At 44.9% G+C, this 12,481-nt stretch overlaps 1 protein-coding gene across 2 annotated transcripts in view; it reads left to right on the forward strand.

Moving 5' to 3' along the window:
- Positions 1–2,523: 2,523 nt before the first annotated feature.
- Tbx20 (T-box transcription factor 20) overlaps positions 2,524–12,481 on the forward strand; it is a 61,518-nt gene continuing 51,560 nt past the window's right edge. The window contains exons 1-4 of one of the 2 annotated variants that reach the window (XM_028872567.2): positions 2,524–3,143; positions 6,104–6,353; positions 7,226–7,390; positions 11,287–11,395. In XM_028872567.2, the coding sequence (XP_028728400.1) occupies positions 3,017–3,143; positions 6,104–6,353; positions 7,226–7,390; positions 11,287–11,395 (651 nt within the window). In that variant the 5' untranslated portion in view covers positions 2,524–3,016. The remainder of the gene's footprint in view (positions 3,144–6,103; positions 6,354–7,225; positions 7,391–11,286; positions 11,396–12,481) is intronic. The other variant, XM_028872568.2, reaches the window with a different exon arrangement.

Here is a 12,481-nt window from a genome sequence, read left to right on the forward strand (position 1 = left end):
TGCTCCCTGAAGGTTTCGAAGGGACCTCAGAACTAGTTACCCTTAGCTTCCTAAGGCGGAAGGTTTGAATTACCACGTGACAACACCTCTCTGCCAGCACCCGCTCCCCTTCTTAGAGCAACACATTGATTTGCAAAGGCCATGAATTAAGAGGAGGAACGGTTTACCAAGATAATAACCCTGCAGCAATGTTTCACTGTGGTGATGGTTTCAACACCAACAAGACGCATTGCTTAGGGACACCCAAGTGACACACCTCTGGCCCCTGGATTTCTTTAAAAGTTCGCTTCTGTTCCTTTAGTTTGCTCCCTCCTCCCACTTGCTCAGCCTCTCCTGCCTTTGGGTGATTTCCTGCCCACAAAAGTCCCAGAACTGGGCTAAGGTGGCACGTGTAAGAATGTGGACAGTGAGTTCCGAAATTCAGCTTTCCTGTGCTCCATCAGTGTCTCCCAGGGTGCCGTTCCAACTCTAATCTAAGTCTTATATAAGATGAAATAGGAAGTTCTATCAGTTAAGGTATAATGACACAGCAAGTTATTGAAAACTAGATATAGCGAACCAAACCTGCAATATTAGTTGAAGCATTTTATCAAAGTCTCTATTAACCTCTTCTCTCTCCCAAATAAAAACCCCACTTCTTGAGAGAAATCCATCTTCCTTGACAAATCCTAAAAATTCAAAACAAGAAGCAAGACAGTGTGAACCTTATAATAAAAAGAAAATGTTACCTTGAATAGGATATTGTATATAAGGCCAGAAGAGATGGCTCAGCAGCTAAAAGCATTTGCTGCTCTTTCCAAGGACTTTGAAGAGTTCACTCCCAGCACCCGCAGGGAGGGTTTACAGCAGCTTGTAATCTCAGCTCCAGGGCATCTGATACTCTGTTCTGGCTTCCTCCTGCATGCACACATGTGATACTCACGCACACACACAACACAAAGTAAATAATAAAAAAAAGTGCATTGTATACAGGGAATATATATATATATTTCCTTCGTATATCTTCTAAGCTTTCTGCCATCTGGCCTTAGCCCCGTTAGGAACACTCCTCCACAGCCACAGCTGCAAAGACTGGGTCTGATCAGGAGGACCTGGACTGGATGGAGTGTGAGCCTGGAGTTTCAGGCTCTTTCTAGCTGGGAGGAGACCTGGAGGGAAGAGGCGATGCTCCAACAAATTGTCACCTTTGACTGTTTAAAAGTGAGAGGTGGCCCAGACAAGGAGTAAACAAACAACCTAGCATGAAAAGTCTGCAGTTCTACTAATTTCGAATTTTCCCAACATTGATACTTCACATTTGGACAGAGATGTTGAAACGAGGAGACACTGACAGGATGGCCAGGCCAGCCTAAATCAGAACTTCCTCAGATGCCAACGTTTTGTTACACGGGATGGTCTTAATAGTTATTTTGGCTTCCTTTATAACTTTGTTTCAGGAGCTGTGCAGAGGATGCAGTGGGAGACAGGAGTATTTTCGTGGTTTTTTTTTTTTTTTTTTTTTTTTTTTTTTTTTTTTTTTGTTCTTTCTTTCCCCCCACCTTAAGACCTACCAAGAGGTTCCTAATCGCCAGACCAACTGGCTGGAAAGGAGAGCAAATATTTACAAGTATAGCTTGAGAGAGAGTGTGTGTTTTCTAGAGTTTACACGGCTGCAAGGAAAGTGGATTACCCTGCGAATTTGGAGAATTTGAGTTATTTAGACTGGGCAGGACCAACAGAACTCCTTCCACAAGGCCGTGGGAAGCCCTGGCCTTAGCGGGGTCTGCAAGGCAGATGGTTCCGTGTCCCCAAAAGCCAGAACGCTGGAAAGGTCACATTCTCCCAGTGACTGTCGCGTGGCCCCCGCGGGCTCCCTGCCCTGCCCTGGTCTTTGCTTCGGGCCACTGCCCTACTTTTCAGAGTCCGTCTTCGAAATAGAAAACCCAGCCTAGAAAAAACCAGTGCGCAGCAGAAGCCCTGGTTCGCCAAAAAGCATCTTCCTACACGATCCCTGCAGCTCAAAATTTCTTTCCCAGGGATGTAGCTCTCCAGCTCTATGAAAGTAGATGTAACTTGGAGACCGTCAAGTGGGGAACCCAGCACTAGGGACTGTGAGGCGTTGCGAGGTTAATGCCGCTCAGCGTTGTGGAACTTGCTTTACTCTTCTCATCTATTTGGGAACTTTTGAACGCCGGTAGGACATAGTGGAAACTGTAAAACTCGGCGAGGCTTCCTCTGGTGGCGTCGGATCCTGCGCCACGCGCGCATCCCTGGTTCTGGGAGGCAGTGAAAGTGCCGTTCCTGCCACGGGATCTGAGAGAGGTGGCAGAGGCAGCTGCGTCACCTTGTTGGTGGCACTGTTTACTGTGAGGGGTGCCCAGCTCTCCACCCGGAGCGCTGAGGCAGGAGGGCGACGCGCTCCAGGCGCAGGCTGCAGGCGCCGCTTGGCCCCGCCCCGTGCCGCACAGCCAGGAAGCGGTGACGTGAGACCACACTGACTGGCTGCTGCGTGCAGGGACCGCCACGGCCAGCAAATTAAGGCGCGGGGCAGCGGGAGCCCAGGCGCAGTGTAGGTCGCGCCTGGCTGCGCTCAGCACAACGGCGATCCGGCTCCCTGGTTTCCGCACCCTCGAGAGTCCCACAGCGGGTCATCACCTCTCCGTGGCCTGGGCCACTCTTCGGTCCCCAGCAGGGGAGGGAGGGGGAACTCGGAGTGGGTGCTGGGCACCCTGCATTTTACGCAGTTGATGTTTGGCGTGCCCGGCGGCTAGCACACAGTCTTGAGTTCGCGGCTGGTCCACACCCTGCTTTCCCGCTGGTTCGAAGTCTCTGCGGCTCCCAGGCTTTGCTCTAGCGGACTGGAGAGGCCAGCGTGGAGCTCTGGGGACGTGGGGGACGGACTCTTCGGGAGTCCCCAGTTCCGCTCTGACTGCACTCGGGAACTTTGAGCTGCGTTTCGGGTCTTTGTCTCCCTTGGGAGAAGCTGGACTGCGGTTTGGCAGGCCCGGTCCCTGACCAGGACCGCACGCTGGGGACCATGGAGTTCACCGCGTCGCCCAAGCCCCAGCTCTCCTCTCGAGCCAATGCCTTCTCCATCGCCGCGCTCATGTCCAGCGGCGGCCCCAAGGAGAAGGAGGCAGCAGAAAACACCATCAAACCCCTGGGTAAGTCGGGGTGCTAGGCCGTCCATAGGGGCCGTGTTTCTCTACGTCCCCTGGCTACAGGCGGTTTGCTCCGTGGGCAGCAAGGGTGGCCTTTTCTCCTGGCCAGATGCGCTTTTAAGTCGACCAGGTATAGGTCCCGGGAGGGAGATTTTTTTTTTTTTCCTTCTCTGCCCAAGTTTTCTTTTGGGCTTCTCCATCAACTAAAGGTCGTGGGAATCCAGGCTGTGTTTGTAGTCGCTGTCCCCAGTTTCCTGGAATCCTGAGGTCAAGTAGACAGTATGCATGGTGTGCAAATTTGAATGAAAACAAATTCAAGGACAAATAAGACGTTTTTGTTTTGTTTTGTTTGTTTTTGTTTTGTTTTTTAAGACGCAGGATCCACAGTGCGTATAACACCTGAGCATGCGCTTGGAATCGAAGACGCTGCGCAACTTCACAAGAAAGCAGTTTGATTTTTCCATCACAATAAACAGGCTTAACATCTCTACAAAGGGCTGTAAAATTAGCCGGTCTTCCATACAGGAGCCGCTTTCTCCAACGAAGCGCGGGGCTTATCAGTAACCCTCATTTACACTGGCCATTTTCAGTCGAGATTAGCAAAAGGCCTCCCAAATTCCTCGACATTTAGTTAGACTGTTTTTGCATAAACTGTTTTCTTTATAGAAGACACTAGGATCAGATTGAAGTGAGGCGGGAGGGGAGGTTCTCAGGAGCACACTTGAGTTGTATGAAATATGCAAACAAATGCCCCTGACAAGTGTTCTGACAACCCCTTACAACCCTTAGAGAAAGAGCTGTCATTCACTCTCCGATCTTTGGAAATAATTATCACACAACCTAATCACCACTATTCTTAAAATATTGTCAGGAATCAAATAGCTAACTTAAGGCAATTTTTAAAAACTTTCACTAATTTTTCTTTCTTTTCTCTATCTTTTCCCGACTCTAATACATATCACATCCAAGATAACATCCAAGAAGAAACCTTAAGGGGCTTGGGAAAATAAGGAGCTTACACTGGGACAGGAGAGAGCTGAAGAGCAAAACAGCTTGAAACTAAGAAGGAAACACAAGTTCCCCTAAATCCATGTCAAAACATGAGCTCTGAGCTGCCTCCCCGGTTCTCACCAACTTCCATCTAAGTCAAAATCTTGGAAAGCAAGTGAGCTAGCCACCAAATCCTCATTTTTTTCAGACATATCATTGGCTACTAATTTCAAAACTGGACTGCTGAAATGTATCAGTACCATTGTCCTTCCCACTTCGGGGAGAGAATTCTTGAATACCTCCATCTCATTTTGGTACCTAGTAGAAAATGAATAACTCAAGTTAAAATTTTTACAGACATGTGAGCAGTGGTCTGGGAGGTTTGCCAACTCCACTATTATCATACCTACATTAGTCTTTTCTTTAATTTTTCTAAGCACCCCTCCTTTCAATCAAAATTACCAATTCTAAATGCTAAGCCAATTCCAGCTCTCCACAACCTCTCCTGGCTACCCCGTGCGGTCTCTGAATGGAGTTTGTTCACCTGTTTGGGAACAGCTCTTGTGTATTACCTTCTTATCCCTTACACTCACCAGTCCAACAGAGCACAAGAAATGACTAAATCGAGAACACTTGAAGGCAGAAACACTAAGGGATCCGTTGAGAGGCAGTGGGATGTCTTCATTGAAAAAGAAAACAGAAGTGTAAAGGGTGGGTTTCCAATGTGTCCCACACTCGCTCCACCACTCAAGTACATTAGCATAACCACTGGAGCAATTCTGCTTTCCTGGCTTCCTTCTCCACCTTCCCTGAAGTTCAGGCCAGGTGGGGCTGAGAAAGTTCACCTGTCAGTCCTTGGAAAATGGAGAGGTTCAGGTTCCTTTTTGATTCCCTGTAAAGAAGTGGGTGTGGATTCCCTTCCTAAGGTGTTTCCAAAATAAAATGTCGGTACTGCCTGGTTTCCTCTGATTTGGAAACAACCTGTACAATAATTAATAAGATTATCCTTCATTTAAAACATTTCCATGAGCTGGATTATTACTTTATTATTACTGGATTATTATGAGAAGAAAGGGCAAAACCTATTTTCCATTAGCCTCACATTAAGAAGCATGAGGAATAAAAAAATCATTTCATAACAAACTCAAGCACACACCACACATGTGCATGCAAGTAACTAGAACTCTTTGGTTTTCCTTGAGAGCAGTTAGAACATACTGGTTTGGTTGGGGGTTTAGTTGCAGATTCAGGTAGTTTCTTTTTTAAGAAATGAAAGCTAGTTGGCCGGATTTTGAAAACTTCCCCTGTATTCCACCAAAGTTCCTGTGGAGGTCTTTTATCAGCTGTACAGGAGAATGTCTGCTTCATAGGGGGATATTTTCAACCCACTGGTAGATGCCAAAACCTTTTTCTCTCTCTAATTTAATAGACCAGAATTGAAGTTATTTCCCTCACTTCCCGGGCTATTTGGAGGAAAAACAGTTGCTAGATTATCTCTCCAGTAATCTGTCTCCATCTTCAAACACCCCCCCCCATACACACACACACACACACACTCACACACACGTCTGTTAGAGCCCACCGCTGTGATTTAACAAACTAGATGCTGGTATCTTTCTAGTGCCGCCCTCTGTAGCTGAAAAACCTAGAATTTGGGATGATTGTTGTGATATTTACATTCTGTCCCTCAAGATCGCAAGTTTTCCCTTTCTTCACTCATATTCTATTCCTAAGGTAGCTTCAGCCACGTCGGTAATAGGCTCTGGTTCCAGATAGACCCTGCTCATTAGATTCGGTTAGTGTCCAGCACCGGGCATGTCCCAGGTACATTTTGCACTGTGATGGATCACACTTTTCTGCTTGAGTTTCCAAGTTTAGCGGCACCAGACCCAAGGGCCTGTTTTGGGTACTCTGCCCAGCTCCTTCCTTGTTGACTAGTGTCAGCAGTCAATCTTTATTCTCATTGCCTCCAGAACAATTCGTGGAGAAGTCGTCCTGCGCCCAGCCCCTGGGTGAGCTCACCAGCCTGGATGCTCACGCGGAGTTCGGCAGCGGGGGCGGCAGCCCTTCCTCATCCTCTCTCTGCACAGAGCCACTGATCCCCACCACCCCCATCATCCCCAGCGAGGAGATGGCTAAAATCGCCTGCAGCTTGGAAACGAAGGAGCTCTGGGACAAATTCCATGAACTGGGCACCGAGATGATCATCACCAAGTCCGGAAGGTAGTTGGCGCGGACGGGAGCTGACGGGGAAAAGGGGTCACACTGCACTCCCGGGGGCTGGAGTGGGAGCTGCCCGGGCGGGGGTCAGAGCGGTGGCTGAGCTGAGAGGCCTCCGCTTCCCACCAGCTCCCTGAGAAAGAGTCGCAGAATTGGAAGAAGGTCTTGCACTCGCAGGGTCTAGCTGCAAGACTCCACACCCAGAGAAGGAGACCTTGCCGCGCGGCCAGGTCTTTGCTCCCACCCAGGTATCTTGGGTTCGGAGCAAGGCCGGGGTGGCAGGAGCTCCGCTGGGGACTGCAGGATGGGGAGGGAGAGGCTCCCCGTTGTATTCAGCCTGCGGAAGCCTCCTGGTTCCAATAAAAACTCGGCTGAAAACCTTAGCGGAAGACGGATGAACTTCGGGTAGAGAGGAGGCCTGGGCGGCTGCCCGGAGCATGTGAGCCGGGCTGCTCGGGAAAGCCTGACCCTAGGCGATTCCTTTGTAGTCTCTGAAGCCAACTCTACGAATCCCCTCCCTCAGGAATGCCCGGGATTTTTGATGGGTTATGCAACTGAGTCACCTCTGGTTATTTGGGAGAAAACAAAACAAGCTCAAAATTTTTACCTATCAGTTGGGGCCCCTGAAAAAGAGACAGAATCTTTTCTTTTCTTCTTTTTTTTTTTTTTTTGGTGGTGGTGGTGGGGGAGGAAGTTCTGTCTTTGTAGGCACATCTCTGAGGGTTCATAAACGAAATAAAACAGAACAAACAAAACCAACAACAACCAAAGGGAAACTGAGACTCCATAAGGGTGGTTCCAACTTTCTTCCTTTCTCCCTAATTCGGGTCAGCTCTTTACAAAGAGTGAAGCCCGCCTCTCCCTCTCTCTGCCAGGAGGATGTTCCCGACCATCCGCGTGTCATTTTCTGGAGTGGATCCTGAGGCCAAGTACATAGTCCTGATGGACATCGTCCCGGTGGACAACAAGAGGTATCGCTATGCCTACCACCGGTCCTCATGGCTGGTAGCCGGCAAGGCTGACCCTCCCTTGCCAGCCAGGTTCGTGACTTTGGACTTCTTGCAGATTAAAGTGGTATTAACCCTTCTGATTTATGTGAATTTTAAGCAAATTGTTTTTAACCACGGGGCTCTGGCGTGAGAGATTTCCAAGCCCGGACACCGCAGGACTGAAAACAAAACATGTCGGTTAGTCTTCAAGAAAGGTGAAGTTTGTGCATAGAGAAAACATTGCCTTTACTTTTATCTCTCAAAATTAATCCCAGATATTCGTGAAATTTCAATTTGAATATTTGTTAGAAACGTGACCTTTTTGAGATATATGTATAATATTTCTGATAGAGTGCTTAGAGTAAGAATAAATAAATATGCTGATAGCTGCCCTAAAATCTTCATGTGCATAAAATATTTACGACATTTTTAGCCATTTGTTATCAGTGTGATTATATCTGCATATGCTTAGCATCATTTGGGTAAAACTGGTTGGTTTTGACCCACAGAAGACTCACACATTTTAAGTAAGGACAGCAATTTCTTCTTCCCCCTCCACAATTTTGATGGATAAACATAATTCAATAAGTTAATATTCTTCTACATTAAACACAGCTAATATATTGGAGACAATGCAGTTTGTATTCTTGGTTACCTTTGCTAATAATGTTTTTTAATGTCTCTATGAACCTTTCTCATGAGCGTTTTACTCAAAAGAACATTCAGGAGGAGTATAGTGTGAGAGCTGAAGTTACAGGAGTCTGTCAGCAGCTGTTAATATAAAGCAAACAGCATGTGTTGACTCCATTGTTTGGAATAAGAAACTGCCTGTTTGATGACTAATTTTTGGTAATTGATTGAAAGTTAGATCACAGGTAAACATTCACTTCGATGTACAGACTTAAGATCCTTGAAGGTGTGGCTGGTTCTTTGTAGGCATCTAGTCTGCAGCCACGGACACTAGGGACTCAGCAAACCCAGCGGGGGGTGGCCGACACAGTTCGCAGGAGCACCACCTTCACCAGCAGAGATCACATTATTGTCTTCCAGCCTGTTCAAGGCACCAGGAAGCAGATAACAGCACTCTGGCTTTTTGTTCTTAAAACAGACCAGGAAAGTTGCCTCCAAGCCTTGCGAGTCAGCATAGTAAATGGTTAGGACTAAGAAATACTTGTAAATGGCAATTTGTTCTTCCAAGTGAAAAAGCAATGCTTTGTAACAGATATTAAAATTAGTAGAATTGGTGTTTTCTATTATTTACTTTTGAAAAGTCAATTCAGTTAATTTTTTTTTTTTTTTTTTTTTTTTTTTTTTTTTTTTTTTTTGAGACAGGGTCTTATTATGTAGTCAGGCTGTCCTCAAACTCATTGTCCTGTTGCAGCATCCAGACTGCCTAGATTATGACTGGGCTCACAAGTGCTCAGTTTCTAATTTCTTCTTAACAGGGGTCTGGAAGAGAAAAGAGAAAGGGGGAGAGTTGGAACTTGAGCAGATTCCTAACCATTTTTCTAAGCACACATTGGTTTTGGCTTTCTCTAGCCTTTGTTTTTCTTTGGTCTTTTACTCTTATTTTTCCCCTATTTTCTTCCTCTCTGAAAATATGGCTAGCTGCTGCAAGCCAGCGGGACTTCATAAATATGACATGCTTGTTTATGTTTCTAATCTGTTCTGGTTAGGGAAAAAGTGCCTACCAGTGTGCTATCTTAACTGAAGCATGCATAAGCTATTGCTGGAATTTTAGGTCGGGAGGAGGGGGTGAGGGAGGAGGGGGTGAGGGAGGAGGGGGCGAGGGAAGAGGGAGTCCTCTATGTTGTTTCATGTATCCTGGTTTGGCTTATTTAAATTAATATTAGATAAAACCATGACATGGAAACATTTCAGGTAATTCATGGAAATTCCTGGTTGTTATTATTATTACAGAAAATAATTTCCTAGATTTTCCACTTCCATAGAGGAAGGAACTTGGGAAATCAGAATGCTTGAGCTGGTGGTAGAAAGTCAGTTTCTAAGAAACTTCTGAATCTAAGAAGTCCTTTTTCCCCCCTCAGACCAAAGTCAGTGATTTGTAATCAGGAAACACAATACTTCATAATATTATTTGGTAGTTGTAACAGGCACAACATTATTTATGACCAAAGTAATGCTACATTTTCATACCACTACTGTAATTTATATTTAATAAATTCATATCTATGCTAATGTGATTACATATAGTGAATATGATAAAGAAGGAGCATGTCATCAATTTCTAGATCTTTTAGTAAACTGGGATTCTAGGAGAGAAGGATGATGTGATACTGATCAATAAAATAACAGTATTTGTAAAATTATACCTTTGGAGAGCTAAAACTTGACATGGTATTGTATTCGAACTATCAAAGTATACTTGTATTTACAAGACAATTATGAGCACCCCCCAGAAAACATAGGGAGAAACAAGCTTCTGAGGCCTGCAGAGTTCCCCTGTGGGTGGGGCGGGACTCTGGTACTGTCAGCCTCAAGGTGGTTCACTCCTGACCCGTTTCATCCATTTCAGCAACGGTACAGATTCTTCTGATCTTAGTCTTTCTTTCGTGGCACAGATTACTCATTCTTTACCCAAATATTGCCAGTAATGTTTGTTCTATGACCTTTTTCCCTGCTTTTCCCAACAAAACTATTTATTAATTCCAGCTATAAGGATGGTGTGTAAAATTTATATACAAATAAGCTGACATGTGGGTAAAGGAATTTGTCAGGGCTGCTGATAAAGCTCCTTGATACAACATGAGCTTCTCATGCATCGAGCCCAGAGGTCAATTCCCAGCACATAAACCAAAACAAATGAAGAACAGAAAAAGAAAGAAAAAAAAAAAAGAAGAAAGGGACAATGTAATTGTCTTATGAAAAAGAGGATTTTGTCCTCCTTCTCATTCATCATCTCAATTTGATGTTTGAAAGATTGTGTGAAGAAGGCAGTGGGGTGAAGATTTAGGAAGGGCTGCACTTAGTGTGACAGCAGGGGGACAGAATGGCTGGCCTTTCTTCTACAGTGAGTGTGCATTCCTTACGCATCGCAGTTAGTCAGTGAACACTAGATTTTTCTTGCCAAAGCTTTTTTTTTTTGCTTAAGTTTTTTTTTTAAATAAACGAATCAATTTAGTAGCCAGAGGTTCATTTAGATTGTTAAAATCTTTCCTTTAGCAGCACATAAACAGTTGTAATGCAGCTGTGTGCTGGAGTGTAAAGTGGGCAGGACAGGAAGCTCTCAGCTCAGATCCATAGACTAGAAAACATTCACTGTGTCCTGCATTGAAAATTAGCCAGACTTGTATTAGTAAATTAAACTGAGTCACTTTTAAGTTTAAATGAGTTGGTTCTCTAAATTTACTTCCTCATTTGAATTTTTTTTCATTGCTTGATAGTAATGCCTATATTAGAAACTTAGACATTACTGTAACAGTTTTTTTTAAAAAGGTCTTTAATAGTAAGGTCAAGTATTTGATAAATGTAGACCAGTAGACGAGAGAGAGAGAGAGAGAGAGAGAGAGAGAGAGAGAGAGAGAGAGAGAGAGAGAGAATGAACAAACTCATCCTTGAAAAATGGCTTGCTCAGCAGATAACAGAAAATATATTAATTACTCCAATATCTCTGGAACATGAAGAAGTATGTTAGGTGCTTTGGAGTTATCTCAACATTGCTATTTTAATAAATCCAAGGTACATGGGACAAGTGAAATGTGTTCCTCACATGATATTTATGTGTCCTTTAGAATCAACACATTTAGAATAAAGACCAAATGTTTGTGTTTGATCCAGGATCCCATTATGTAGCCCAGGCTGGTTTCAAACTCTAAATCCCCCTCAGCCTTCCGAGTGCTGAGATGACAGATATGTGTGCCAACATGCTTAATTCAAGACAGAGTCTTAGCACACACCTCATTGAAGTTCTCCAACACTCTTCCTAGGCTCTATGTGCATCCAGACTCCCCCTTTACTGGTGAGCAGCTCCTCAAACAGATGGTGTCTTTTGAAAAGGTGAAACTCACCAACAACGAACTCGATCAACATGGCCATGTAAGTACAGAGCCTTGGATCTGCTGGCTCTCTAGATGTAAGGGACATGTTATGTGAAATATCCTTCCTCCCCTCCCTCTGCCTTTCCCTCTCCCACATCTTCCAAACTTGCTGCTATCCATCTCTGAGTCATTGTATGAGAACATGTATATGTTCTCCAGGGGACCTTGACTGCTTTTGTTAAAGGCATTCATGGGGATACCATGTGGCACTGTTGTACAAGGGGGTCTGGGATCTTCTGTGCCAAGGATCTTCTGACAGTTTTGCTAACACTTGGCCACATTTTCCAACAAAACAAAGGGACTGTGCATTTGGGGAGGCCAGCAAACATATTTTTTTTGGGGGGGGGGGTTAAGCATCTTGTGTATGTTAGTATATTAATAATATTGCATAAAAAAGTGAGACTAAGAATTCCTGTGGGAGCCTGCTAAGTGCGTTCTGCAGAGTACATCATGTGATTGAGGTGTAGCAGACTGAGAGGGCCTTATTTCCAAACAAGTGTGCAAAGCTGTTGATTCGCATTGTATGTTGCTATACAGACTGGTAAAGGACTGTAAAGAGTTCACTAAGGGCAAACCTAAAGTCTCAGGTGAACTCTGACTTAGTTAATCTTTCCTTGGGCATTCACATGTCTCTCTGGAATACAGAAAGGCAATGTGAAAGCCAGGAGGAAAACACCTTCAGGTGTGTCTCTCAGAGAACGAATGTCTGGGAGGGAGCTCAGAGCCCTTGACTACTAAGGCTCTAGATGAGGCCTGGAACTGCCAGTGACACTACTCTGCACCAAATACATCCAACTGTAAAATAAAGTTGTTCTGTTTTCTCCCTAAAAGGAACCTAGAGAGTCTGCATGTCTCCCTGCAGGCTCTGTTATCACTCTTCTCTTCCAGGACTCCAAGTTTTAGTTTCTACTGTTCTGGCTGCATAAGTGTTAGGACAGACAATATTAGCAATTATAAACAGAGCAGAGGACATAGTGCTCACCTGTAATCTCTCCAGGGGAGGTGGAGGCAGGAGGAGGTTAACCTGGTCCAAATAAATCCTCTCAACCATGTCCCTGTCTCAAAAAGCAAACTAAACCAAACA

Source organism: Peromyscus leucopus, chromosome 7, assembly GCF_004664715.2.
Source record: "Peromyscus leucopus breed LL Stock chromosome 7, UCI_PerLeu_2.1, whole genome shotgun sequence".
NCBI classification, from domain to species: Eukaryota; Metazoa; Chordata; class Mammalia; order Rodentia; family Cricetidae; genus Peromyscus; species Peromyscus leucopus.